The sequence below is a fragment of the Harpia harpyja genome, chromosome 17, assembly GCF_026419915.1.
Source record: "Harpia harpyja isolate bHarHar1 chromosome 17, bHarHar1 primary haplotype, whole genome shotgun sequence".
NCBI lineage: Eukaryota > Metazoa > Chordata > Aves > Accipitriformes > Accipitridae > Harpia > Harpia harpyja.
Window position 1 is genome coordinate 21,614,210 of NC_068956.1, and position 27,058 is coordinate 21,641,267.

General features: G+C 38.0%; 1 protein-coding gene across 6 annotated transcripts in view; it reads right to left on the reverse strand.

Annotated features, from left to right (window-relative positions):
* Positions 1-1,771: 1,771 nt before the first annotated feature.
* Positions 1,772-27,058, reverse strand: part of PSPC1 (paraspeckle component 1) — a 66,057-nt gene continuing 40,770 nt past the window's right edge. The window contains exons 9-11 of one of the 6 annotated variants that reach the window (XR_008238906.1): positions 8,004-8,107; positions 3,606-3,758; positions 3,093-3,323 (exon numbers count right to left, since the gene is read on the reverse strand). Coding sequence is in view for 2 of the 6 variants with exons in the window: in XM_052812390.1 (XP_052668350.1) it covers positions 3,024-3,323 (300 nt within the window). In the remaining 4 variants the exon portion in view is untranslated. Of the gene's footprint in view, positions 3,759-8,003; positions 8,108-11,209; positions 11,466-19,284; positions 20,320-27,058 lie in introns of those variants that run through there. The other 5 variants (XR_008238905.1, XR_008238908.1, XR_008238907.1 and 2 more) reach the window with 5 other exon arrangements.

Consider the following 27,058-nt stretch of genomic DNA (forward strand, 5'->3'; position numbering starts at 1 on the left):
CTTTCACCAATACTGAAGGTTGGTGGGTGATGCAGCTGACTATCACAGGTCCTATGTGCTTTCTGCACCCATTTTCAAAAACAAGATGTATTTTGATCAGTCTGGATGGAAGAAAGCTGTTTGTTTCAATATAGAGAAGAGACAGCACAGCGTGCAGGTGCCATCTTAGGCAGCTAGGATTCCTCAAAGTACTGAGGGCTGTCCTAAAATGTTCTGCCTGTCTGTACCTGCTACAGTTCTGTTCTCACCCTTTGCCTTCGCATACAGTGCTGGAAAACAGCCAGTGTAAAATCTTTTTCCTTTAGGTCAGTCTTTCAGAGCAGCAGCAGTCTAGTAGTGTGGGAGCTGAGATGACCCTGCATGATGCATTCTTATAGCAGTGCTTTTAGTTTTGCTGGAGTCTCTCTCTGTAATGTGGAGCTGTAATGGAGTCTTACCTTTTAAGAATGCAAGATAACTATAAAGGCCACATTTTTCTAAGCTGCTGGTGCAGCATGGGCATGTGCTGCAAGCCCATCGCTGAATCCTGACACTTTAAAATTCCTCAGCTTTTTTGTGTCCCACATAAATGGGGAAGATACTTTTCAGATTCTGAACCTGTCTTAAAATGTTTGAATGAAAGGCAAAGAGCAGAGTAAGGAAAAAAATACTAAAAGCAGATAAAAGGCACCACAGAATACAAGTTTGAGCAGGACTGAGGCAGCAGTGAAACTTACTTAAGGTTAAAAAAGGGTCTCTTAAAAAAATAGAATCTCAAACATCTCAAGTATCAGGAGGAAGGGACCAGGCAGAAGATGGTTCTTTTTGATTCTAGTCAACTGTTTCTCCACAGCAGAGTCTCAGCTGTCACACAGGATAGCTACAACTGAATTTTTTTCAAGAATTTCTGTAATACTTCCTACATGATCTGAATTGTAAGGAACTCCTCAGGTTAGTTACTGTTGGCACAGACTGATTTATAGTAGATGGGTCAGACCTTAACATTGCCTAGCTGCTGTCATGTGCATGCCACTCTTAAAACAATGACAGTCATAGCTCTGCTTTGAAGATGACCAAAACCATGTGTATGGGAACTGAAGACACCGTCACCATACCCAGGGAGACCGCTGCCTACTCCGAAAGTGGATTCATCCCAACTGTTCAGGCACATGCCTGCAGCAAAAGTGTTTTCAACTGGAGCTAGAGGATAGTATTATCCATGTGGTGACATCTTGATCTGTACCACAAAACCCCACTTTCTGACAAGAAGTCTTGTTCCCTGGAGCTGTTACTTGGAGCAGACTCCATAGCCAAGTAGAAAGAATATGAATTTGGGGAAGAAAAAGCCCTATTAGGCCTGTTACAGCAGTTGCACATCTTACAGTCATCCATACTATGGGGGAAAAGCTGCTCTCCCTGCCCCAAAGAGTAACAAGCCAGAGCCCCAGCCTGCAAAGGCTATGCTTACATGTGTATTTATTATTTTTTTTTAAAAAGGCTTTACCAAGCTGGTTGAGATACCCTGTCTGGAAAAGTTTGCACAGGAGCTGTGCAAGCATTTGAAATTTCCTTTACTTTCCTGGATCTGTCAGCTCTACTGTCTTAATATTGGAACAGTTCTTATTTCTATAAACGGCAGGATCAAGACCCCTAAAACCACCAGTGAACATCACCCCAAACAACCCCCCAGAGTAGGTTCCTTGCACCCACCCTTCCTGAAACAAAAGGGTTACCAGGAACTCCCAATGGTTCCACAGTGTGGGGAGACCAATTAAGTACAGCAAGACAGTACTGACTTGCACTATTTTTATTAGTGGTATGATACAGCACTTACATACACTGAAAATTACACAAGACTACCTCACTATTATGCACCACCATGAGCCTCCCGCCCCTTCCATTACACAGCTGAAGTAGGACTTACTACCCCTCAACCTCCTGTTTTCCCGACTGAACAAACCCCACTGCCTATCCCCGTGGCTCCTGTGCTCTAACCTCCTGATCACCGTGCTGGCCTCCACTGGACTTGTTCCCATCTTGTCTTCAGGAGCCCCGAACTGGTCACAGCACTCCAGCTGCAGTCGCAGAAGCACTGAGCAGAGAAGAAAGATTGCTTTCCTTGTCCCTGCTCAGCTGCGCTCTTCTAATGGAGCCCAGAATGTGGTTGGACACGTTCATCCTCACTTGTTCCTCAGGACTCCCAGATCAGCTTCTGGAAAGCTGCTTCACAACCAGTCTGTGCCCAGGCTGCACAACTGCATCATGTTAATTCAGTACCCAGTGTAGGACGTTACATTTGCCTTTTTTGAACTCGGTGAGGTTCCCGTCAGGCCCTCGATTCATGTTCACTGCCTTGTCAATTCAGAAAATAGAAAATAAACATCCTGTTATTCATTGATTAATCTGAAACAGTTTTATAACAGATACAGAAACCCTACCAAAAAAAAAAAGGGTGGTATGTTACAGTCCAGTGTTAAAACTGCATCACATCAAAATTCATTTTTCATTATCAATTTCATTCATGGTTTTTGTTTTTCATCTTTTTATTGGGCTACATTAAGACAGCAGGCATTTTTATCATAAATTCCAATTCAAACTTAACTGCATGGACAGTGAATCTTACTGCAGCTTTAATCTCCCCATTGGTTAACATTTCCTTCCAGTCCTTTTCAGCTGTTGCTGGCTTACACCATTTTCTCTAGGTAACTAATACTTCTGTGCTCTTTTAAACTACTGCAACTTAAACACAATCCACACTATTGTTTTTTCTTTAAATATAAAGCCCACCACTTTCCTATCTTTTGTCACATATTTTAGTGCTTGAAAATAATTCCTTACTCATTTCATTTAACTCTAAAGGCTTTTTTTAGTCCAAACCCAATCATTTTACCAAGGAGCAGTCTTTTAATGTATCATATACTCTTGATTCCTATTGTAGCATGTACAAACTGTAATCCTTTTATCAACACCATTTCCCAGCACTAGTATTTCTGGAAAGAAAATCTTCTGGTACAGTCTAGATAAAAAGGAAGTCAAGACCTCAGTTACACATCTAAGTTGGCTAACGTCAGCCTTACTATGAAACACTCGACTTTGCTTAATGCTGGGTACCACCTCCTCTGCCAGAGGCTGAAAATGAAGACCGTAACATCACAAAAGCTGTAACTCATCTCCTCATATTGGAGAAGGCATCTTGAACCTCGGAAGCAGACAGTGTATTCAGATTCTTCTGATGTGTCTTTTTGAATCCAGGGTGCTGGTGCGGGACACACCACCTCCATGCGGGTCCCCTTCCCATCACTTGAAGCAGCCCGATTGCCTCGGGTCTTGCAGGGCAGACCTGTCTACAAGCAGAAAGAATACAACCTAAGTGAGAGTGATCAATTCATCCCTCTCCACTGTTCAGCTAGGTGCTACAGATTTCATTACTATTTTATTATATAACAGCATCATTCTTGTGCCCAAGAGCACAGAAAGCAACAAAGAAAAAAACCCAAGAAAACTACGTTAAGCACAAAAATAATACAAAGAGACTGGTAACCGAGCACAAAGGAAACCGATTTCATCACAAAAGTCACAACCGCTGTTAAGTGCTCTAATGAGTGACACCACCATTCTATTCTCACCCCTGATGGTCCTTGTCATTCCAACGTGAAGAGCAGCATCTTGCACGTGATAGCAGAAAGCCATCTTCAGTTCTGAGGGTGTATAGCCACCAGCAGTTTTCATTGAAACCGAATACAATGGAGAACATTTTCAGGAAATGAGTATGACTCAGGCTGAGGAGATACAAGAGACACTGAAGTGATAACTTCCTTGAAAACGCACTTCTGTAATCAAAATACAGCAGACAAGGAGACTCAAATAGCAAACTGCAGAGCAATGCATTAGCAAATACAATTGGATAAAGAGCTGGGAAATCCTAACGCCTTCCCAGATAGCCCTTCCAAGAGGTTACCTGGAATTCTCTACCACTGTTCAGGAACCCCAGCAGCAGGCAGCCTGACAGAACATTTTGACCTCACTACAAATTAAGTCGGAGCACAGTGCATTTTCTGGTATAATAGAACTGTATGCAAATTTATTTCAGAGCTGAAGAAGGGAAGGCAATGACACACCAAGGCCAACGCTCTTCTCTACAAATACTGCTCAGCAACAAGTTAAGGAAAATCAAACTAAGCAGGTGTAACTTTTTTTTATGTGACTGATTTGGCTCACTCTCCCAGTCTTTTGCAACTTTTTCACAGTTTGCTATTGCACACTCTGCCCCAAGTACAATGCAATCCACTCACATTTTTATCAAATCTTCCCTCAATTTTTAACGCAATTTTTTTAGGCCATTAGGCTTTGTCAGCCAGGTTCACACTGCAATCTGAAGTGCACACACAAACACAAATAATTGGGAAAGAGAAAGAAAGGATTTTAGCACTCCGCTGAGACAAGGAGTCATTATTTAGCCAGTCAAAGAAACATTTGTGTCTCCAAGGAACCTTGGCCATCCACTCTTCCCTTCACAGGAAGGAAACTGTAAGTTGAGGACAAAAATTCTGAGATGCCTGGGAAACCTGCCAAACGCCAAGGCTCTCAAATGGCTCCTTGCACAGGGGAGTCTGATACATAACGACAAGCAAGACTGAATTACCAACAGCTACGTGGTCAAAGCAAAATGTCACCTGGATAGAAAAATTTCTTTTGAGTCAAGCTTTGAAAAAATTAAGTGTTTTTTCTGTTACTACTACTTTTCAGATAAAGAGTTTTAACTGTATTGTCTTTTTTATATTTTGTGAGTAAATGCTTGTAGCTTGCTTATTTCCATAGCCTGGTGTGTATTACACATTGTGTGATTATTTTTATATTACGATTTTATTGTGATTTTACTACAGCTAGAAAATATCGGGGAACTCCTTAGTAAAGGGCAAGGCAAAACCACAAAACAAGGTGCCTATCAGTTTTCCCACCTCCTCAGCTCCCCCCGCCCCCCCTCCCTGCCCCTTTCAATATCAAACAGGTAACAGGGTCCAGGCTAGGGAACACTTAAAACTGGACTGAAGTTACATGTGTTGGGCCTGGTGGGAGGCAGCCACAAGTGCTGAGGGAGCTGGCTGCTGGCACTGCGAGGCTGCTCTCTTGCTGAAAGAGCATGGCAACTGGGAAACGCGTGCAAGGACTAGGGGAAAGCAAATGTCACTCCGATCTTCAAGAAGGGCAGGAAGGAAGACCCAGGGAACTACAGGCTCTGGGAAAGTGATGGCCCAACTACTCCTGGAAACCATTTCCACACCAAGAAGGTAACTAGGAGTAGTCAGCATGGATTTACAAAGGGGTTGTTTGCAAATCCTGAAGGATCCTAACAGATAAGCCTCTATGATGAGGTGAGCAGTTCAGTGGGTATGGGGAGAACAGTGGATATTGTCTACCTTGACTTCAGGAAGGCTTTTGACACTGTCTGCCATAATATGTTCATTGACAAGCAGATAAAGTACAGGCTTGATAAGTGGACAATGAGGTGGATTGAAAACTGGCTCAACAGCCAGGCCCAGAAGGTTGTGATCAATGGCACAAAGTCCAGTTGGAGGCCAGAGTTCCCCAGGAATCAGTACTGAGGCCAGTCCTTTTCAGTATCTTCATTTATGGCCTGGCTGATAGGACAGAGTGCATCCTCAGCAGGTTTGCAGCTGATACAAAGCTGGGAGGAGCGGCTGATACACCAGAGGGTGGTGCTGCCATCCAGAGGGACCTCAACAGGCTGGAGAAATGGGCCGACAGGATCTCGTGAAGTTCAAGAGAGGGAAATGCCAAATCCTGCACCCAGGGAGGAACAATCCCAGGCACCAGGACAGGCTGGAGGCCAGCTGGCTGGAAAGCAGCTTTGCAGGTAAGGACCTGGGGGTCCTGGTGGACACCAAGTCCAAGAACCACCACGAGGGAAGAATGTGACCTAGCCACAAAAAAGGCCAATGGCATCCTGCACTGCGCTACAAAGGAAGTTGCCAGCATATGGAGAGAGATGATCCTTCCCCTCTACTGAGCACTGGTGAGACACCTGGAGTGTTGTGTCCCGTGCTGGGCTCCCCAGTACAAGAGACATGGACATACTGGATTGAGTTCAGTGAATGGAAGACAACTGAGGGACTGGAGCATCTTTCGTGTTATAAAAGGCTGAAACAGCTGGGACTGTTCCACCTGGAGAAGATGGGGCAAAATCGTCTATTTATAAACATGTAATGAGAGGGTATAAAGATGACAGACTGAGTGTTCCCAGTGATGCCCAAGGACAGGACCAGAGGCACTGGGCACAAACTGGAACATGGAAGTTCCCTGTGAACATCAGGAAACTTTTACTGTGAGGGTGCCTGAGCACTGGCACAGGTTGCCCAGAGAGGTTGTGGAGTCCCCATTCCTTGGAGACCAAACCCAAATGGACATAGTCAGGGCAACCTGCTCTACCCGACATCCTGCTTTGAGCCAGGGGTTGGATTCTATGATCTCCACAGCACTCTTCCAACCTCAGATATTCTGGGATTCTGTGAAAAGCCTGCCCCAATTCCAGCTGCAGAGGTGAGATGGGAGTTAGCGCTGCAGGGCTCAGGAGAGAAGTCATTTCCAGTAGCATGGGTAACTACCAGACTGTCTGGCATGCAGCGCATTATGGGGGTGACCTGAGCACTGGGGAGAGGAGCAGGGCTCCAACTCTTCATCTGAAGCATGCACAGAGAAAATCTTTTCTTTGGAAAAATCCTTTACAAAGCAGTGCTACCTACGTGAAAGATGCATCAAGGCATAGCAGGTAGAGAGTAAAAGGTAGAAAAAAAGGGGAGACAGAGCTTCTGTGGAGAGTATAATAGGATTCTGTCTGTCTTGGGTAGAAATCTTGAATTATTTCAGTCTTGGGAATCAAAGACCACATGGGCCATTTTTCAGTATTAGTTGTAACTCACAGTACAGTTTGAGATGTATTACTGCAGAAAGATTTCTTCTCTCATGTTGCCCTTCCATGCTTTTTACAGAATGACAAAGGACCCCATCATGTTTATACTTCCCATGCAACTCTGAAGTTTTACTACTTACTTCCCACACTTAATTTACCAGATGACTTGGAAATCAGTAAAAGGACCCCTCTAATTAGCAATAAATCATATAGTCTACTACTACAGAATCACAGAATGGTTTGGGTTGGAAGGGACCTTTGAAGATCATCTAGTCCAACCCCCCTGCCATGGGCAGGGACATCTTTCACATGTCATTAATAAATACCTCAACATATCTTGTTCTTTATGTGTCTAGTTCTCTATTTACCATTAACACAACTATAGAGACAGCTCTGAGTACGTTTATTAGGCCAAACAAACACAGAGGAGCACTAACCCTAATTCCTCTTGCTTTATCAGCAGAACTTGTACATCTCAGTCAAATCCCATCGGTGTTTAAAATTATTTTTACATTATAAAAGCAACTGATATTTTGGAATTTCAGAACTATCAGAACTACCGAACCAAGCTGCATAAATCTCCCTTTAAAACCTTTTTATCCGTCGATCCCACAGAGATGCTTCCAACACCCAGGGTAGATGGCACTACAGACCTGTGTGTACACAAACTGAACTCTACCCCAGGTTTTACAGAGTACAAGGACACAGCCTTCCAGACCAAAGCCTACTGGCTAATCCTGAGGACTGTTCAGAATCAGAAACTACAATGTTGATGATACAAACTGGATTCTGAGTGCAATGTACCAATAACACCAAGTAGCTCAGACGTGGCATCATGTTAATGTGGCACTATGGTTTCTGGATGTAAGACACATTATAGCCAGTCAGATTTTGAGCTGTCTGCAAGACATGTACTTCAAGTCCTTTAAAAACATTAACATATGACAGGAATTACACAACGAATTACATTGTCTGAAAGCAAGTATTAGCTGAAGTGTAGAAGCAGAATTACTTTATATCAAATGGCAAATGTGAACAAAAAGAGGGCTCCTAATTTCAGTAATTGCTGAATAAAGCCAAATATCCTAATACATACCTCGTACTAAAACTTGGTTTAGGATTCCCTTTTGTATGCATAAGACAGCAGAAGGATTCTGCACAAGCCAGTCTTCATCTGCATTTTAAGATTTTAATAGTAACCTAAAAAATAAAGAGACAGTAAATAACTGATGCTTCAAACAAACTAGAAAATACAGTAGTTTCTCTTTTCATATACCCGTAATTACAATATGGAGAAATAAACCATAGTAAAACTTCACATTACCAGGAAAAAAACCCTCATTTATTCTCTACCCATTCTTACCCCTTAGTTATTACTACACAGATTTCTCTAAAGATTTTAAATTTAGTTTTACTACCTCCACAGTTTAAAAGCAGCTGTTCCAAGAACATTAACAAGTTCCTAGATTTTCATGCTTCTGCTTGGAGTAGATTAAGTGCAGTTCTGCTCCAAAGAGCCCCAGGTCATTTCTCATTGGAGGACTTTTAAAAAACATATCAAACACAACACTGTCTTCTTTTAGGCCTGCCAATGCATGTGGCCAAAGTGACATTTCATCCTTCTCATATGATTGCCGCTACATTAGGATCCCTGCACACAACACAGTTATTAATGAAACTTGAGAACTAACTGCTCTCACTGTAGTTGTACTGAGGGTATAGAAGCACAAATACAGTCTCCTCCCTGTTCCACAGCCTGCTGTGGTACAGACATTTAACAGATACTTAAAAGGGGCAAAGCTATATATGAAAATAATACAACTGAAGTAAAATGTTGTCCTACTTTATAATAACATCTCAGAACTGCATACAAGTCTCATTAAAATACATTTTAATACCAAAAGCATTAGAAATTGATGCAAAAGTTTAAGACTTTTGTAATTTTAAAACTTCTGCGATAGATCTGCTTGCATTTGCAATAAGTGCAGTTGGAAGAACAAACAGCAAGTCAGAGTATAATTTTATTCCTATTACATTTATTAATTCATAATTAAAATTATCGTAATTATATTCAAAAAGGCCTTACAATAACTGAAAATGTTAATAAGGGTATCCATCTTGAACTCTGTGTGTCTTCTTCCAAAGTCCACACGCAAAATAATTATCCAAAGTGTTTAAAATTCAGCAGCTCCCTGCCCCAGCCATTCAGGCTTCAAAACAGCTCTCACCCATCCACACACATTCCCTCCTTCCCCATCCCCAATTTAAGTCACCTCTTCTTTACAAGTACTTCCAATTTAAAATAATATGCGAGTACTTCAGTGTTTGATAGGTTTAACATAATCCATTACTCAGGCTGGGGAAGCAGACACAGAACCATGTTGCAGAGCCAAGGAACCCTAAAGAAATGTCTGTAGAGAGGAAGACTGCCTGGAAAGCCCCAGATTACAGCAGCCCAATGAGATGAAGACTTCTTAAAACAATTTACCAATACCTTGAGGTCCTGTTTGATGATCACAAAACTTAGCACACCCTGCAAAGTATTTGTTACAGAAAGAATTACTTTGAAAAGCCACACACAGGTTGCACCTTCCAGGCTAGCTTCACTTCAGGAACAGCCCCAAAAAGCAACTCAGAAGTGACATTCATGCAAATTACAACACCCAACCACAAATATTTACAATAAAGGTTAACCTTTACCTTATCAGATACACCTAAAAAAAGGCTGAGGCTAGCAGCTCAGAGTAAATACAATTTCAAAGTTGGCACAATTTAATGTCTGAATCCTATTAAAAGTGCTGTTAATTCATCAATTCTCCCATTTGCTCCCTTTTCATCTCCCCCCGCCCCATGATGCAGCTTGCTATATATCAAATTTCAAAAGTTCTGTTATCTGTTCCGTAACACAGACGTTCAGCAGGATGGATACTTTCTTCCTAAAGCAGATATAACGGAGCACAAGCCCACTAACCCTTTATAACCAGAGCTATAATTTTGCAAGTGCTAGTATTAAAATCATTTAGCAGGTCAAATGCAATAATGGCCATAGTGGTGACTGTCAGCCACAGAGACCAGGCTGGAATTGTCATCTGGACAAATATTAGTGTCCTGGACATTACCTCCACATGGTGAAACTAACCCAGTTATTGATAAGTATGTACCCATCTTAAAGGGAAGCTACAATTACAAACTGCACATCTTTCAGTCTGTATTTTAATATTACAAAAAAACATAATAATTAGGCTTTTCTTCCTTTTTTCCCCTATCTACAAACAGCAAGGCTAAGACCTCCAAAGGCCTAACACAGCCTCTCCAGTTTCTGCAACAGCCAGTGTATATCACCTTCTCTTTCTTGGCCACCCAGATTTACTGAACAGAAAGCAGTGACCCAGATTCTTGGCAACTAGTAGATACTAGTGACAAAAGTGTGGCCAAAACCAGCTGGTATGTTTTTGAAGATAACCCCTAACACCAGCCAGTATGACCATATGGTAGTGTTACAAATTAATCATTTACCATAACTCAAATACTTACAAAGTGATTACAGTGTGTGTGGTTTGGGGTTTTTTTTTTTTAAACAGTATGTCTCTGCCTCTGCACTAATTTCTTCAGAATTCTCTCTCTACAAGAAATTAAGATCATTACAACCTCTCTACCTTATATAAACCCTACTGTTTATGATTAACAGTAATTACTTTGTTAGACCTGCACGGATTTGTAAGAGTGAGCAGGAACACAGCAAAGAGTTATTCTCAAAGTAACAGACTCTGAATCATCTTCATTCATATGATAAAGCTTTTCTTTAAATTAAAGCTCAAAGTGGGTATGGTGCCAAGCAAGATGAATCTGAAATATTCTAAAAGGCTAACAGCATGGTAAACATGCCTATTCTGAAGAGAACAGATGCATCACACACAAACTGAGTGATACTGTGTGTATATTGTGCCATTACAAAGGAAAATTGAAAACCAGCTCCTCAGCACAACCTCTCTCAAGTAACACATATTCAGCATAACAGAGTACTCTCCACTACAGAATTGCTATGTGAGACAAGCTCCAAGCTGCCACAGCAGCATACCAAGCAGAAACAGCCATGACAATCTACAACACTGAAGGATGTTTTACATTTACCTTGCACATGGATGCTATACAGCTTCACTGGCTTGACTAGCAAAACAGGTTGCTTTTTTTTTTTTTTTTTTTTAAAATCAACAGGATTTTTGGTGGCTACTGTAACAAAGAGCTTCCCCCCTGTATTTCCCTCCATTACCCCCTTTATTTTATGTCTACTTTATAAATTACCTAGCAACACAGAACAGCAGCATAGGTAAATTTTGACTTCCACTGAAGTGGACCATATGACATTTTGCACCAGCAGGCATAGGTATCATTTTGAGAGTAGCAGAGCCACTATCCATCACACAGAAAGGAAGAACTCCAATGCCGAGCTGTTCTCAGGAAAACACACAATCCCTTGTGGCCATTTATTTGGGGTTTCCAAAGGGAACCCGAGATGATCCGCGGAGCTGTGTTCATGTTTGCATTTGTTCAGGTTTACCTATCAAAAGGTAACAGATAACAACGTTGGCTGCTAACAGAAGACACAGTGCTAGACATTTTTAAATGGCCAAGCAATCTTTTCCTCCCCATTCTTCGCTTAGTTTTTACTCGTCTGGCCAAACCTCCTCACCTTAATCATGAGGAGCCCCTGTCGAGGACAAAAGCACACATTTGTAACAATAAAACCATCAGAGTCAATCATCACCTGGGTGTCATTGCATGGTTGCCAGTGATTACAAGAGACCAACTACAACATAACCTTTCCCAGTCTTGTGTTACCCAAATTCTCTCAAGAGCATATACTTGCAGACAGCTACAAGCAAGTATTTAAGGGAAAAAATGGACACTACCAAATGAAGGCTCAAAAGGAAAATTAAGTTCCTAGAAACAAAAGGGCAAATACTACTTGAACTGAGCCAGCAAGGCATTCAATTTCCTTGACATGACTATTAAAAGCATTTTACATCTATTTCACAATGTTCAATTTATAAGGCAAAGGGTATCTGAAGTTAGCATCTTGGACAGAATGCGGAATGTGACTGTAGTAATATTCTTCTTCTGGAATCAGATTTCAAAAAACAAAAAAACACCGGCAGTTACTAGCAGCTAGGTAATAAACCCGTACCAGTGACAATACTACAATCAAGGGACATTTATTTTTCTGTTTTGCCTGGATTGCAAAACTTCACTCATATAGAAGTTAAAGTATTTCTTCTATATTTGCGGAATAATGAGCATGTCTGAAAATATTTAAACAGAAAGGACAAAGATTTCATCTGTGCAGCTTAAGCAAGGTCTGAATTTGATGGCACTGAAATTTATAAGTACTTTGTAAATTTAGTAAAAATTGTTCATTTGCGAGTCATTATGTTCCTAGATGTAAGACCGTGCATTTAATACAAAAGAAGGATCCATTTTTTTGGTAAAAAAGATTCCCTATAATTTCAAAGTTTGGATTTGATCAGCAGAAGGGAATGAAGTCTTTAACTTCTTAACATCACTCAGGCTTCTGTCACACAGTATAACTAAAGTGTTATATTTTTATATATAAATAATATACATTATATTTTTGCCAAATTTTGTGAACTGTGAGGCCATAGTCATACAAAGTCATTAAATTAACCCTATATGAAACAGCAACTCAATCCCATATTTTTTAATACACACCCCCCCACACATTGCTCACTGACATTCCCATGTCAAGTTGAGCAATCTGCACCACCAGAATAGCTGGCTTATCAGACAGCAATTTTCATAATTATGCATTCTATATATGTTGTCATTAATGCAGCAGAAATGGCTTCAGATGTTCAGATTTCTACTTTTAATGACTGTGTTCATGCCAAGCAGCCTGGAAAAGCATCCAAGCAACAGTATCATCTTCTCCATTCAAAACTCACATGCCCTTTTACATGGATGCAAAGTTCCTAAGCATTTTGTGATACTTTACCTTATCATGAACAGCTAAGAAGTACAAAATTGTTGAAGGAGCAAGGGAATAACCTTTAACCCTCATGATCTCTTTCACCTAGAAATAATGATGTATAGATGTGACTTCACCAATTAACAAAGAAAACTTAAGAAACCTGACAGATCAAAAGCATCTGAAACCATTGCATCACTCAGCACTGGAAGTTAGTTAAAATTTCATGAGCTTGTTTTATGTCAGGTTCTAGAAATTCTCGGTGAGTTCACCGATCACAGAAATTTATGGCTTGTTTATGTACAGAGTTTGAAACAAGTTTAGAAAATCAGTTGTAAATGAGATACAGTTAAACCAGCACAGCTAGCATTAAGTACCATCAATATTGCTCTACTACTTTTAACAGAAATCAGGATACCATTTCACTATACACTGTGCAACAAGTTTACAACTATGCAATCTGAGATGAGAGAACCACTAAGAAAATTTTAGACATTTAAATAGGCATAGTTTCGTTTAGTTTTATTTCAAAATAATTTTTTAAAATTTAAGGTAGCAAAAATGTGTACAGGCAAAGCCTAAGAGACAGTTTTCTCTGATTTTACAGTTTTAAGACTAGAGAAAAATCAGCATAAACTGTGTATTATAGAAAAATACTTATATATAGTTGAGACGTGATGACCTCACTAGTTTGAGGATATTTTGGACCTTCCAAAAACTAGGGGGGGATCTAGTTTCATGGGAAACTTCCTGGATTGTGCATAATCCAACTTTCTCTAATTTAAAAAAACAGCATTCCTAAGGAATTGTGAAACTCGCTGATACACAGCACATTTACTTCTGAAGTGTTAGCAATGCTGCTTTACACAACTTCACACAATGCTCCCCACTCCCTCCTGTAGGATTCCTTACCTGTCATTTTTGCAGCAGGTGCCAAGTTAGGCCAGTGTCCTAACCTCCTCTTCCAAAATAATGACAGCAGAATTTGTTATCTTTGTGGGGCTAAAATCTCTGAAGCCATGAGACTGTGCTGGGGGAAAGGGCAGGGCAAGCTGTGGTCGCACGGTCCTTATAAAGAGCAACAGCTCGAGATTCAAAGAGCTTTCATCTTTGAAGTGCTTCATATGAAAATGTAAAATTAAACAATACTAAACAATATGTACATCTATATTGAAAAGAAACCTAGTAAGGAAGCAAATACCTAAGCACGTAATAATGTTTTAATGTTACTTCATATGAAGTTCAATAAAGTCAAAGCTTTATTTAGATGACAGAATCACAGAAGGGTTAATGTTGTAAGGGACCTCTATAGATCATCTGGTCCAAGCCCCTGCTCAAGCAGGGCCACCCAGAGCCGATGCCCAGGACCCTGTCCAGACAGCTTCTGACATCTCCAAGGATGGAGAGTCTACAACCTCCCCTGGGCAACCTGTGCCAGTGCTCGGTCACCCTCACATTAAAAATGTGTTTCCTGATGTTCAGACAGAGCCTCCTGTGTTTCAGTTTGTGCCCACTGCCTCTGGTCCTGTCAAAAGATTCAGTAATTCATTATGCAGTTAAGTAATTTCCTTCCTGTGCTAACTCTGCTGGGTGACAATTTTTATCTCCAATTACTTTATGAAAAATACAGAACACCAACTTCTAGCTTCCACCATAATAAAGCCACATTTGGTAGAAAAAAGAAAAATCTCACATTAGATTTGAAATACACAGGAAATGGAATCTGTATTTCAAGACAAAGACAACAGAACAGCATTAATAAACTGCAGGGTATCCTGCAAAGACTATCACATATTGGTCCACTGACATGAAGACTTACCTGTTTACAAAAAAACCCACAAAGCAATGTTGAATAAAAGTACCATTTCTCATGAAAACTTGGGTTTTGTAGAGATGAAGGCATTTACATATCTGTTTCAATAAAGCATAACTAGTCCTTGCAACAAACCAAGCCTGCACTTGCTCAGTCTAAGCAGATTACTATTCAGATCTGGGCTAAAAGTTGTGCATACCACCACCAAGGAACCTGTGAAAATTTTTAAGGCAGAACATGTGGTGAACTCAACTGCATAAAACTGAACAGCAGAGATTCTCTACTTGCTACTGTTATAGAAGCTTCATCATCTGGCAAGCTGGCACTCCAACTTGGCTTTTTGTACTTCACTTGCACATTTGGACATATTCCTGATGCTGCACTAAGTAAGATTTATCTCAACTTTCTAGTACCATTTTACTTTCCTTATTTTAGTAGAAGTGGCTACTACCCATAGGATAAAGTTATTGTTCCTACCCAAAGTGAAAAAGCTTTGTAAGTGAGTATCAAACATTAGAAAAAGCATTAAGCCTCAGCTCTCATATACGTAGAGCTAAGGAAGCACCTGCTAACATGTAATGAAGAGGACTGAAAAGCATGATATTAGGAATAATTACAAGTTTGAATAACAGATTTAACTATTAGGCATCTCAAGTATGTGTTAGGAATACTATTAAAATTAACCCTTCCACCATCTACCTACCCTTAAAAGACACTCCAGTTGGCTACAACTTTCTTCACTTGAGAACAACAAAGGCCTTAATGATGAAACCACATTTGCACAGGACTAAGCAAAGACCACATGGTAAGAAACAGGGAACTTCCTTTTGTTATCATCTCACATACAAAAGCAGTCAGTTGGCATCGTGTTCAAGACTAAAATATTTCAAATCAAAGAGATTGACTGTTGGCACTATTTTTCATCACGGTTCAATCAGATTTCAAGATGCAAGATCATACTATAATTCTCACATTAAAAATATGCATTTAAAAATAAGTTTTCAAAATCATGCCAGGTGACAAATCTGTAAATATCAATACATTAATGAGAAAATGGTTATGAACACAGACTAAAACATAAAAGTTGTTACTTCAGTTACCTGTTTGTGACTTCGGGTGTACACAAGGAAAAAACATCCATTCTAACACACTACAAGCATTATTTGCTATGTCTTGAAACTCCACATAAGCAAGTAGCAGCTTCTCCAACGAAGTCCGCATTTCAAACCGAAGTTCTGCATACTGATGCATCCATTTCTTTGAAAGGTTAACAGAACATTTAGCTGTCATCAAATTCTTCCACTACTTTTTACAGACCATCTTCAAAGAGCTCACAGTTTGCTCTCCTATTAAGCTCAACTTTGTTCTTGCCTTCTCATAACTTTATTTCCATCTTATTTAACAACCTATTTCTGTTAACTTACTTTCATTCTGAGCTCTGCAAAATCTCACAACTGATCAGCATCTGATTGTGGAGTATGCTCTGACAGGGTATATTTATACATGAATTCTGAGTCATTCTGGTTTACACCACACTGTGTAAACTAAAATAAATGCAGATACCCAAGTAGTTTAAAGATGAACCTTCAGCACCTGGAGATGGAACCAGGGCTTCGCATCTTTATTACAAAACTAGGGAATCAGACTGAAATAATCATCCAACAGATTCATTTTCTGTAACACACCTTGAATTATCAAAGGATATGTGTCATTGACAGTAACAGTGTAACCAGTTTGTATTTTTTGAAAATTTGTATATAATATTTGTTAAGTTTCTACTCAAGCTTGCTCAGGTCAATACCTCATTGAGAATACCACATTTATAATACAGGAAAGTGCATGCAATGACTGAAAAGGTGGTAAGCTAAAGATGACTGTAGCTGGCAAGAGCAAATGTAGATTTAAGCGCTCCATGACTATACCACCCTCAACCCCCAACTGCAATAGCTGCCACCGTGCGACTGAAATTTGCTAAGCAGGAGACGAAGACTTTGAAAAGCATCCTTGTAGCCTTAAAGGAACTTCATTAACTGAGGCAGGTGAAGCAACTGCTGAAACAACCGAAGGCACTACCACATTCAAAGTCCTGGGAAGGCTATGACAGTCGTGTAGCTGTACACGCACCCAATCAGCAGACAAGCCACCTCAGGTGCTGGCCGTTCAACTACTCAGATTTATCACTGTGGCAAGATAATTATGTTCTTCATAAACTTAAATCCCGATAGTCCTGTTCTTGTTTTGTCACAATCAAGGCAATGATGACATTTTCCTGCAATAAGAGCAGGACCAGATTTGGGCAGCATTTGTTTTTAAGCAGGAGCTCTCTAAATTCATGACAGAAGTCCTCTATTGGAAGGATCGGTAAAGTAAAAGTGTAAAGTTATACCTATTTGAACTTCAGTCCTTTCCCCGCACAATTTTGTCTTGTATATTTAGCCTTTCCCTGCATGTCATTAATAAAGTTCCACCTCTGTTCCTTTAATGTAGAAAAAAACTAAAAATATGAGAAAATACAGCCAACTCCCCAATAACATTACTCTTCTCCATACCTTAATGAAACTCAGACTTATTTTGTCCATTAAAGCATGTATTTTATTTGCATGTTTACATTGAACTAGTTTCATTTATAGCAGAACTCTGAAACAACATGTAAGAATTTTAGATGAAGTTTATCAAGAGTCATATTTGGGGTTTTTGGTAGCTATAGTAGCTTCCAAATTCTTAGAAGAAAAACTGAAAGATGAGGTCAAACCCCATCTTCCATGCTTTTCCACATTACTATCTCCCCTGTCTGTAAATCCATGAAGAGCACTTATCTACTTTTACTTTTACATATTAGTATTTCCACACACCTATGAGTCAAGAAAGGGTACCTATTTTTTTAAGTTCTTATGTATTCTGTCAATTATTGTGTATTGACTTACACAAAAGAGAAACTTTAAAATTAAATTAATCCAGAACAAAGCCTTTCTTTTCCCTCTTAGGAAGAGCCATAAATTCTTTTTAAAGACACAACAGGTTAAGAATACATACATGATATTCATATACTAAAAAAACACATACGGAGAGGTATGTAATGACTTGCCAAATCATATAAGGGACTGTTTTTACTGTGCATCTGACACCTGATTCTTTCCTTTAACCCACTTCCATCAAGTTTAGTATTACAACCCCCAAATAAAGTTTTATACAGCTCATATCTTACACACCATCAGGGAAAGTTAAAGCCTTTTACAATAAAAGAAAACCCGGAATACAGAATAGGAAACAAAGTCCTAAATGGAATGGATAGGGACACCCAGAGCAGGCCAGTGACAATCTTCAAAGATGAATGATTTGGCCCAATCCTATAGTTAGTATGTCACATTACGTCCTCACATCACTTCTAAAGCTTTGCAGAAGGTTGCAGAATTTTCACCATAATACTAAGTGAAGGTTAGGGTTGAGTCACAATGTCCTCGGTGTCAGATCAGTGAAAGATTTAGACCTCAAACACTTGATAAATACATAAGACCTCTAGTAAAATAAAGTTTTCCCACCTTCTTTAAAGATACACCATTCAGCTTCCTCGACACGGGGCAGTTTTGAAGATACCAGATTTTTAAACAATTTTGATTTTTTTTTTAATTTTTTTTAAAACAATAATATTAAGAAGATTCTACATTACCAGTTTTCCCACCTGAGGCCTCAAGAATTAAGCAACATACAATAATCAATCCCTTACCCTCCCCCAAAATCTAGATGAACACTTTCAAACCTGTGAGTACTTCTGTGACTACTACAGCAATAAAGCAGAAATGCAAATACAGTATCAAGGTTCTGGGCACACAGTTTTAAAACCAGTATTTATTTCCCAAAAATATCAGTCACCTGGGAAATTCAGGTTTAGGGTTAACTGGAATAAGAAAAAGATATATGAAAGAATTCATTTCAAAGGTAGTAAGAATAATGCTCAAGATCAGCTTTTATCCAACTAGGCTTAAAGGCACAATATATCAGTCTTTGGTAACAACCATCACTTGAATTATCCTATTTCTGATATTCATACTAACACGCCACCATCTCCAGTAAAGTACATGTGCCTAATCTAACCAATTCTATTTTTAAGATGCTAACAATGAATTAATACTTGTAACTGGGTAAAATAAGACAAATTATATTTCTCACTAAGTCTTTATAACAAACAAACAGTTTCACACAATGGTCCCAATTTAAAGAGTAAAAAATGCATGCCCAGTAACATAATACAACTCAAAACAAGAGCATCATTTCTCCACAGATTTGTACTTTCCCCCACCCCCAGTGGACTGGCTTACTCTCACTCAATACAATTTTTAAAGTTTCACTTTAAAAAGGATGAAACTCAAACTATTTTTTTTTTTTTATGTTTAATACAACTTGGGGAGTTACAGCACTATTCAGAGCAAACATCAAGTAATTTGTGATTAATTTACTGTCTTGTACACATGCTTGTGATTAAAACCAGATTACCTATGGAAACTAAACTCAGAATTTTTTTTATCTTGAACATTAATACTAAAGTGGGCCATAAGCAGGAAAAAAAATAGATGTAATCATGCATGAAAGTATACCAAGTGATTTTATTCTCCTGAGCCAGCTGTCATTTTAGAAACAATAAGAGGCATCCAGGACTTCCATTTACCTTCCTAATAAACACATTTTCATGACTTGCTACTTTTTTCCCATATGCAATAGAAAAAAGCGTATTTTGCACAAAACATGCAGAGGGAACACAAAACAGAAAGCAAGCTTAGCAATGAAAAACCCTCTTGAACAAGTTACATAAAACTAAACAAATGCTCTAGTACCCCCCTTCTACAGACATTTGCATTCAGCAGTGTGAATAAAATATGAAACTGTACACAACTGTGATGCAAGAATGATGCTGAACATGCAATAAGTGATATTACAAAAACTACACAAAGCATAACATGGCAACGATAAACTGGCACATATACCAAATTGGTTCTAAAAGCATAGCCATCCCAACTGCCAAGATGACATAATTTTCACTTTTAAACCAGTAATTCAATATATGACAATTATTTCATACATTTTCTTTCAAAACTCTGAATATTCAATTTTTGAAATGTAATAATTGCATTCTTCACACACTAAGGCAGAAACTTTATTTGTATTATTTGGCACAGCTCTGGTTCTGAAAATGTCAGATGTGGAACTGCTACTGATACAATGCTGGAAGTTCTAGAAGCAATGTTCTACATTGGAACAAAACTGAAGATGAACTACTGTTTCATTATTAGTTTTCCTTCTGTGCCTTCTGGAAAAGGCTTTTGATTTGAAGTTGATTAAAACTGGAGCTGCAGCTTACCTTTCACATGCTCTGTCCCTTAAAGTGGAACATAATATATGGAACAAGGCAGTGCTATTGTATCAAAGAATGAAGAACGTTAACATTTTAAAAGACAGTATTTCCCATCTTTGTAATTGCAGTTTACATATTTTCTTCCAAGAAAAAGTACATGTGAATAGTCTTGCTTCTCTAAAGCAACTGTGTATATCATCTTTCCTGGAGAAATCATGAAGAACACTATTTTCCATATTTTACTGGCTTGCATGTAACCTTCTTGGCAACTGCAGAAAGTGAACAGACAGATCAAGCTCACATATAATTTGTCTCGACATTTTAGTGTACTACTTTTTTTTCATTACTTCAAATAGTTCCCCTCTTGGGCCAACTATCACTAAGAATGTAAAACATAACTGTGCTATTCAGACATCTAAAGCCCTCAACATATTTCTTACCTATTTGTTCTAAGCTATATATTTCTTAGAAGTACTGAAAAGTCATCCAAACTCAATTAATAAGAACATACATAAAAAACTACATTCTCTATGTGGCATATAGATACAGCACAAACTAACCTATGCCCACACAGTTATTAAGAGTCTTGCTCTACTGCCCGCTCCTTGCTGTTCTTTCCTTCCACACTGAAATGAGCAGAATCAAAAATTTTCACCAAATTTCTTTCACCCTGCTCACTGTATGGGCACAGAGGTGCAAGAGTGGCACAAAGCCAGCAGGAAGCAGGACCAAGCAGTAAGGAGGGCAAAGGGCTATTCATATCTGCAGCAATGCATGTAATGAATTATTATTTTAAATACACAAAGGCTTCAAATTTCCCATTAGCATACAAATATTTAAAACATTTGTAAGCAGCTTGAAAGACCACTTACAGCTGGCAGTTCAAAGACTGCATTCAACTGCAATAGGTTTATGCAGGGTTTTTTCCTGCAATTTTACACTAGATAAAAATATTTAAAGCTTAGTAACAGCGCTGCAGAATAAATCCTTCTACAGCAAATAATGAACAGTAATGGAGCTTTTAAAAAAAGAAACACATTAAAATGCCCAAAACACCAAGAGCAAACAGCTGCAAAAAGAATTACAATAAAGCCTTGTGGTTTTTACATCTTTTTACATTTATTACATTTCCTCTTCCAACTTGCTTAAGTATATGTGGTTATTTAAAGAGGGAAAACCTGTTTTGCTTGAGGGGGGTTAGGCACTAGGGTTTTTTGTTTTGTTTCTTTGGCAGGGGTGTTTTGTTTTGGTGGGGTTTTTTTCTTTCAAATATTCAGTGAGAATAAAATTACTTTCCCTTTCACATAAATAAAAAATTTATTACAGTGAAATTAAGGCAAAAAACTAATGAAAATACCTTAATCCTATCCCATAATTACTAATAAATATTCACTATTTTATTTTCCTTTACACCATCTTCTGTCTGGCACTTCTCTGGCTATGACATAAAAGTGTAAGACTGGATTCTCACTGGTTTGATGAGAGGCTAACGATCTTAAGATCAGCTGTTTCATACTTACGACATGAGGTGTGTACGCTGTATACAGTTGCTGTATTCAGCCACAAAAATCAAGTCCTACAGAACAATTTCATAACAACAACATAGAAGAAACATAGCCAACTGCAGTGACCCCACCCTACATGCCATGAATATTAAAAATTTTTTGAACATTAATTCATTTCAGTTTTTCTGATATTCCTTGGCCATCTGCACAATACTAAACTCAAAAGTTTAAAAAAATCCAAGACATTAATGTAACTGGTATTTCCATCTTTTGCATTAAAAATTAGTTTGTGGTTTTCATGTATAACAAGCTCTAAAGTTATTTTTGTGAGTCTCCTGTAGATAGAAAATTAAACCACATTTCTCCAATTTTTATTATGTTACTTTATCCCCCCTCCCCCATCTTTTTTTTGAGTTACATACAGGACCCTTCACACTTACTCCTGTTCAAGGTTCTATGCAATTTTTTTAACTGAAAAATTAAAGGCAAGAACAGTATCTTTATTCTCACTGCACTTCTTTCAAGTCAAGCACTTAACATCCCGCATACAGTTAGCATGTAACTTCAATCAAATTACACAGCTATGCTTTACTCTACAGAAATTAAGATATACAAGAACACTAGTAAAACTAGGAACAACAGAAGATCTAGACAAACCATTTACCAAAACAAATGGAAAAACCTTATCAACACATGTATGCAGTAACACCATTAAGTTCCTTTTGAATCTCATACCTCTTATTATGAGCATTTTGCCCTCTCTTTCAGGGACTACACACAAATCAGTAAGCTTTTACCCACAAAGATTATTTTTTTTCTTTTAATGTGATTTGGGTATAAAATAATCATTATGTAAAAGCAGTTTTTTAAAACAGTTTTAGCTTTAAGTATGCTATGCTTATCTCTGAACTTAAAACTTTCCTGAATAGTTCCTTCAATTAGGAAAAAATAGTTGCTGTTCTAAACTGCTTTTCTGAAGAAACCCATCTCTTACTGCTTTTAGAAGTCAGGCAGAGGTCATCAATATGAATACCTCCAAATTTAATTACATTAATTTTCACAGTAGCTTAAGGAAGTTCAAGATGGAAAAGACCTATTAAATCTATCCCACTGAAAATGAACACATTGAGGGCTTGTTTCCATGCATTTAAAATCAAAAGTATTGTTTTCATGAAAATTTCATGTTCAGTTTATCTATTCTACAACTTACATTTTAGACATAGACAACTTAATTTTGATAAACTTCAATGTTTCATGGATTACTGTGAAAACAAACCTGAAATGCCTACAGCTATGACTTTTAGAATATTTTATGGGGAAAACCCCAAAACTATTAACAAAACAGATTTCTTCCTAGCAGTGAAGCAATTAAATTGGCGAGACCACCTACGAAGACTAAGAATATTTTATGGTATATCCCGAAAGGCAAGAAAAAGCCAATCCAATGGGAAAAATTATACCTGACATTAAGTATTTCAAGTTTTTAGTCAATCTTTCTATTAAGTTCTCACACGTCATTGAATGGATTCTTAAGAAAGCAAATCCTTTTGGGATGATACAGTCCAACGTTTGCCACTAAACTAGCACTGAACAGCCAATAACCTAAAGGATTAATGTCCAACCTCTGTATTTTCCATAGGCCACACTCACTCACTATTCAAGAATCCGGGAAGTTTGGACTGATACAAGCTAACAAGAGATGCTGGACGCATACTCTGTAAAACCACCTATGGATATGCACCACTTCAAGTTTCAGGAATGGGTCTGAGAACCAATTCACATTTGCGGTCCAATGTAAAATGACCCCATCAGTTGCTACCCAGCCTTCCCTGCCATTTCAATAATTCAATTACAGTTTATTTTGACTTGTCTTCACTGAAAAGGGAAGAATTACGATCCAACTTCTTATACAAAAGTTTATATATTAAGTATGCCAAAAAATTAGTTTCCACAACATGCTTAAGCAAAATGAGCTTCATGCCAGAGCACACTGCTCAATTGCTGAACATCTCACCTCAAAGCTTATTCTCCATTCAAAAGGCCTAAGGAGTTATGTTTTTCACTTGAGAATCTTCCTTTAGATTGGTTATGTCGGCATTTTTGAGCCAAGTTATGTGAAGGCAGATTGTGACCATTTAACAATCAGTACTTCATAAAAGTCAATGCATTTGTATTTAGTACCTTTCAAAAGAATTTGTAATTACAGACTGTTCTATTTTTCAAGTTAAAAAAATTTGAAATCAGAAGTGGAAAAGGGGAAAAATAAGTTTGGTATAACATTTTAAAATATGACAGTGTACTTTAGATCAGAATGCTCCTCAAAGAATGCATACTATAAAATCTTACTGGATTATGGCTAAAATTAATGTAACATTTAGTTCATATTGTCTTCTTGCCATCTATTTTAACCTTTTGTTCTAATAAGAGTCTCCAGTTTATCGTACCTTTATGTCCAACTGGATAAAATAGATCTGGAGAATAAATCAAGCAACTTAAGGTCAGGAATTTTCTTTCTAGGTAGTCCATAGTAATTTGTATTTATCTTCGGAAATAAATACAGTTAAGTATATTTGAATCACCACCAAGTTTCCCAAGATATCAATGTCCTTTATCTAATGAGCACACTGGACAGAACTACAAAGCAATTAACTCACAAACAAAATGAATTATTTTAAGTGCCCAATGGCTCCCCTTCAAAAGACTGAGGTGATAAATGCAAATGCAGTTAGACAAGCTGAATTCTAATGGTGTTTTGTGGTGTGTGGAATAGTAAAGCTTTGCTATCTTTAAGTATTAAAATTGTATCTCGTGAAAATTAAGCAGTTTAGACTGAAATTTCAGGAATAATGTAAAAACTCAGTAAGTACAACCAAAAGCAAGTGCATTGTAGTTGTCAATTCCATATCTTTTCCAAGCTTATTTGTTTTACCACAGCATATAGCAGAAATAGTCAGGACTTCACTGTGCTTTCTAGTCAGACAGACCAAAGATGGTTAAAAACTTAAGTACATGTGTACACAGAAAAAATGATAAACTGATTAGCCAGATGAGGAACAAAAAAAATTAATCACTTCCAGCACATGGGCAGTACCTTCAAGCAAAAACACTGCTTGGCTGCATCTACATACCATTTTTAGGAAACAAATTGGGACCATTCCTTTTCTAACAAAATAATGTATTTATTGTATAGCTAGAGTCAGTTACTACCACATATGGCAAAATGAAAATCACTGCCTTTACAGTTGAGCTGCATACAATCAACACACCCAGGCAGCCCTAAGAAAGCTTTTATTAAGAGCAGAATTTGGCAGTCTGTCATAAGCTACAAAAGGAATTCTTCATGAAATCTTTAAAGTGTGCCCAAATTCAACATTTCAGTATTTAATTTTTAGGACTTAAAGGCTTGGTTCATGGGTATTTAAAAAGAGATTAGATGATTTTCTGCAATAAGGACAGCAGATAAATCCACTACTACCATGCAGCAGAGCCATCCAAGTCAGAGTTTTACAGGAAGGGTAGATCACAACTGTAGAATGAAAATCACTAATATTAATTAAAAACTACAGTAACTTTCAAATACATACACACCTCTGCTTGCTAGCAAAAATGCAGTGCAACAAACATGCGCTTAAAACAGCATGAGGCTGGCAAGGAAAGAATGAAGTACTTTTTGCAGATTTAGTGTATTTAATGTACTTCTGAAACATTCTCAACATACTACAAGGATGAGGGTGTACATATCTAAACAAATATACAGGAGTTAGCCAAGAGGCCTGAATGACACTGCCTTTTCCTTTGAAAAACTGAAGAGACCTCTTGAATCTAGTTCAAGTTGTATTTAAAACATGTTCCCCATACAGCTTTACAGTTTAGAATTACCAACTCACACTAGTACTTTCTCAATCCCCATAAAAACCACCATGGACAAGGGCAGAAGAGATGAGACAAAAGTAATCTAATATTTAGACACCTTACTAGACACCGATGTAAACTGCTTTTTCAACTGAATGCAGTACACCAAAGCAGAGAGCTTAAGTAGTTGCTATATGCAAACACTAGTTCACACCTAGTGAAAAAACAGCAATTTTCCCAAATGTTGAGTTTTAGGAATAGTGTGCTAAGTAAAACCAGCTGCAGAGGGTTTTTTTTTTTTTGAAGAATGAGTGCTCTAACATGATATATATATCAAGTAGGGGAAAGAGTATTTTAGACTTTAAACCTAACTCACTATTGCATTACAAACTATAAAGTGTGGCATGTATCAAGTCAAGCAAAAAAGGGCAACATTAAAGACAGTCTAGAGGAAAATGCTTAGCAGTTACAGACGTCACAAGCGAGGACCTACACTTGTGTGAGCTCCTGAATTACATGAAAACAATCTCTATCTTAAGCCGTAACATTGGCAATTTAAATAACAGCGTACTTCCAAAATGCCAGCACTGCCACAATTTCCCTGTTACCCATTTGCTCACAATTCAATTCACCAAGACCATCACTACTATATTAAGAAGTAACACATACATGCTCTCTCTGCTGCTTGCATCCCATGCTTTGAGCTATGTACATACCATTTCTATATAATTAGGGCACCATGTTATCTCAAATCACTCTTTAATCAATTTAGTATCACTATTCATGCAGATAAATTCTAGCAATTTCTATTTCTGAAAACGTGAGTGAACTAATAAAAACATAACAGTAATATTTTACAAGTATTTTGCACAGGAAAAAAGCAACAGTAACCAAAAATATCCCTACTTTCTTGCCATTACAGGAATAGAACCAATAGGTCTTTTCCATCATCTTCCATTATTGACAAAACCTGAATCATAATAAGCTTCCTAATAGCTTTATCATCAGTTTTATCTTAAGACTCAATCAGCAAATCTAACCCAAGTTGTGTTGGAAATGGGTATTTTTCAAATTCATTATTCTGTAAAACATTTATCAAGAATACTCATGTGCAATCCTTCTAAATGCATATTACTCTACTATGTGAACAATTATTTTAACTTGAAAACATGTATTTGCCTCCTAATTAAACAGTTAATCAATGATAACAGACTTGTTTCCATTCAAACCAACCATTGGGGGAAATGTATACTTATAATGATGTATTACACAGTGGAAGGCTTTAAACCACTTGCACAAATGTCTCCTTCCTTGCAATGGCAAGATACTTTAACGATCAGTAGAACACACAGATGTCACAACAATTTTTCTTCTGTAGAAGTACAGTTTAAATGAATTCATTCATACTGTTATGAATAAAGCATACATACAGATTCTTTTTCCAAACTTGTTGTTCACCCCCCCACCCCCAAGTTAAATTCTCCTATAATTTGAATAACGGATATACTCTGTTGATAAGCCTATTGTGACTAAGTTTGCAAAGGGAGACTGAGATGCAAGGACACAGTATCCTTGAGAACACTTCATATAAAATTTGATGCTCTTCAAAAGTCGAAACAAACAAAAGCAGTTGTGTTATAAATTGTTCATA